This window comes from Notolepis coatsorum (genome assembly GCF_963971535.1).
Source record: "Notolepis coatsorum genome assembly, chromosome: 16".
Lineage (NCBI taxonomy): Eukaryota > Metazoa > Chordata > Actinopteri > Aulopiformes > Paralepididae > Notolepis > Notolepis coatsorum.
In genome coordinates this window covers 29,871,193-29,874,218 of record NC_140180.1, presented here as the reverse complement: position 1 = coordinate 29,874,218, position 3,026 = coordinate 29,871,193, and the positions used below count along the sequence as shown (strand labels likewise).

Here is a 3,026-nt window from a genome sequence, read left to right as displayed (position 1 = left end):
ACATTCTACAGAAATTGACAGGCTTTATTTGTCCTTTGTGATAGCATTTAGTCCATTAACAGCATTTAGAAAGTGTGGCTTACAAGAACCCGGACGAGCATTCGCCGTATTTATTAATTTAAAGCAGGGGTCAGCAACCTTAGGCACGAGTGCCACCATTGGCTCGTGGTATCTAAACCAACCGTTTATTTCAGAACGATTCATAAATCAAGCGACAAATGGCATGATTTCTAAGGAAATGCATTGAAGCGCCGTGGAGTTTATTGGGATTCGACAGGATCACTCTAAAACTATACTCATATTCACCACGGTATAAAACGGAAATGTATGTATGAATTTCTTTTCTGTTTTTTGCATGTTGACCGGAAGAAACTCACTGACAATCGACGTGTTTATTAGATCCATAGCTATAATATTTAATATAGTTTTTAGCCCTGCAAACACTGCACCCACCCCTATTATTTAAAGCGCTGGCCTTCTTGCCACAAGGTAAACAGCGACCTCTAGGCGCTCAAAGTGTTAATGTTGATATGGCACACTGATTAAGAAGAACATTTTAAAGTGGCACTTTGTATCAAAAAGGTTGCTGACCCCTGATTTAAAGTAATGCCATTTTGGTTCTGTGGTGGAACCAGATTCAGCTCATTATGCTCGTAGACAGATCTTCATGGTCAATATAGATGTAATAGGGAAACACATGGTTCAGAGTACATTAAATGAGCTTGGGTAAGAGGAGTGTTTCCATCCTGGCCAACTAGCCAGGCTAGCCCAACAACAGAAACAACTGGCTCAGGTAGATGACTCAACTATTTCTCATTACAGCGTCATGTCAAGTTTCAAGTCCAAAATCCTTTCACTCACTTTTGAAAGCATAGTTTCTTTTTCATCTACTCACAAAGTCCTTCTTAGTGTGTTACCTTACGTCAGCTCCCAGGATCCATCCCCATCTGTCTCGCAAAGCCATGAGATCAAATGCACCTGCCGCATGGCTGTGATATTTGAAGGACCCAGAGATGGAAGAGTACAAAAATATCCCACTCAAGTAGAAGTCACTTTGATGTTCAAGAAAAATTGCCGGTGTGCAAATCTACTTAAAAGAACATGCCGCAATTAAGGGAAATGTGCTTACCGTACAAGAAGATAGATGGACATTTCCTCTCTCTGCGTTCAGTAGAAAGCATTGGATATCTGGCTGCAAATTAGTCTAGCTTAGCACAAATTAAGTTTGAGTGGTTTTAAAGCTGTAGCCCCTGCTGTAATAGGTATATTCTTTGCTCACAGACAATGGGAAGGAAAGCTGGCTATAATCGAACTGTGCATCACTGTTGTACTATATTAGAATGTCTTTGATATTCCTATTTATTTATTTATTTATTTATTTATTTATTTATTTATTTATTTATTTATTTATTTATTTATTTATTTATTTATTTATTTATTTATTTATTTATTTATTTATTTATTTATTTATTTATTTATTTATTTATTTATTTATTTATTAATTAATTTATTTATTTATTAATTTATTTATTTATTTATTTATTTATTTATTTATTTATTTATTTATTTATTTATTTATTTATTTATTTATTTATTTATTTATTTATTTATTTATTTATTTATTTATTTATTTATTTATTTATTTATTTATTTATTTATTTATTTATTTATTTATTTATTTATTTATTTATTTATTTATTTATTTATTTATTTATTTATTTATTTATTTATTTATTTATTTATTTATTTATTTATTATTTGTTTATTTGTCAGGGACAATGCAGAGTAAAACATTGTAGCAAGTTAAAACAACAAGATTTATTGCATGTAGGATTTCTAGCCAAGGCTAATTTGTCACCGGTTAGGATTTTCTACTTACAAAAATATGGTCTACCTATCATTATTACCAGAAGCACATTAGTTAAAGTGAGCACATAGTAAATATGGCGGCGAAAGTGGCTCAGGAGGTAGAGCGGTCGTCTGGTAATTGGAAGGTTCCCGGTTCGATTCCCCCTCATCCCGGGCCGCGTGTCGAAGTGTGCTTGAGCAAGACACTTAACCCTTTAATTGTTCCCGATGAGCAGGTTGGCTCCTTGCATGGTCACCTCCGCCGTCGGTGTGTGAATGTGTGGGTGAATGTGAGGAACAGAAATTGTAAAGCGCTTTAGATAAAAGCGCCATATAAATGCACAATTTACCATTTACTTACTCTGTTTCATTAACAGTGCCACTCTGTCTTCCCCAGGTGGCTGAGACCCGCTGTAAGAAGGTGTGCACCTCCAAGTCCGACCTGAGGACCAACGACTTCAGCATCGTCGGCTCGCTGCCCCGGGACTTTGAGCTCTCAAACTTTGACTGCTACGGGAAGCCCGTTGACTTGAGCTCCCGCCACAGAAAGTCCCAGTCCAAGCACCACAAGAGGCCGGCCCCTCCGAAGGCCGTCATCCCCTCCGCCGCCAAGAGGGTGGACCTCTACTCCCGCGCCCTCTTCCCCTTCTCCTTCCTCTTCTTCAATGTGATTTACTGGACCGTGTACTTGTGATCGTCCCGAGAGCATCTATTAACACCACCACCACCACCCCCCCCCCACCCTTCCTTATTGATCTAACTATATTTATTTATTATGGCACCAGAGAGAGAGAGATCGATGCAGTGTCACAGGTGTATTTCGTATGATGATGGATGTAAAATAAACCCACAATCAAAATATCTTTATTGGAAGAAAATATTATCCAAGAGATCCATCAAAGAGCAGCTTTGTAAAAGCCAGCCCCCATGAATTGGTTTGGAACAAGTACTTTAATGAGTACTCTAATGAGTACTTCAAGTACAAAGTGTAAGATTGTAATTACCTTGCATGTCGAAAGTTGCACGTCAAGTCAAGTGTTTCTTTATTAATCCCCTTAGGGAACTTCATGTATAAATATATATATACAAGACAATCAAATATACTATTTATTAGAGTTTAAGTTTAATACTCTTATGTTTTCCCTCGTGAGAATATGTGACACACCTTGCTGTTGTTC

General features: G+C 36.8%; 1 protein-coding gene across 1 annotated transcript in view; it reads left to right on the top strand.

Moving 5' to 3' along the window:
• Positions 1-2,542, top strand: part of glrbb (glycine receptor, beta b) — a gene marked incomplete at its 3' end in the record, with an annotated part of 48,393 nt that extends 45,851 nt beyond the window's left edge. Inside the window, exon 10 of the mRNA XM_084331902.1 lies at positions 2,246-2,542. Within this exon, the coding sequence (XP_084188028.1) occupies positions 2,246-2,542 (297 nt within the window). The remainder of the gene's footprint in view (positions 1-2,245) is intronic.
• Positions 2,543-3,026: the final 484 nt, after the last annotated feature.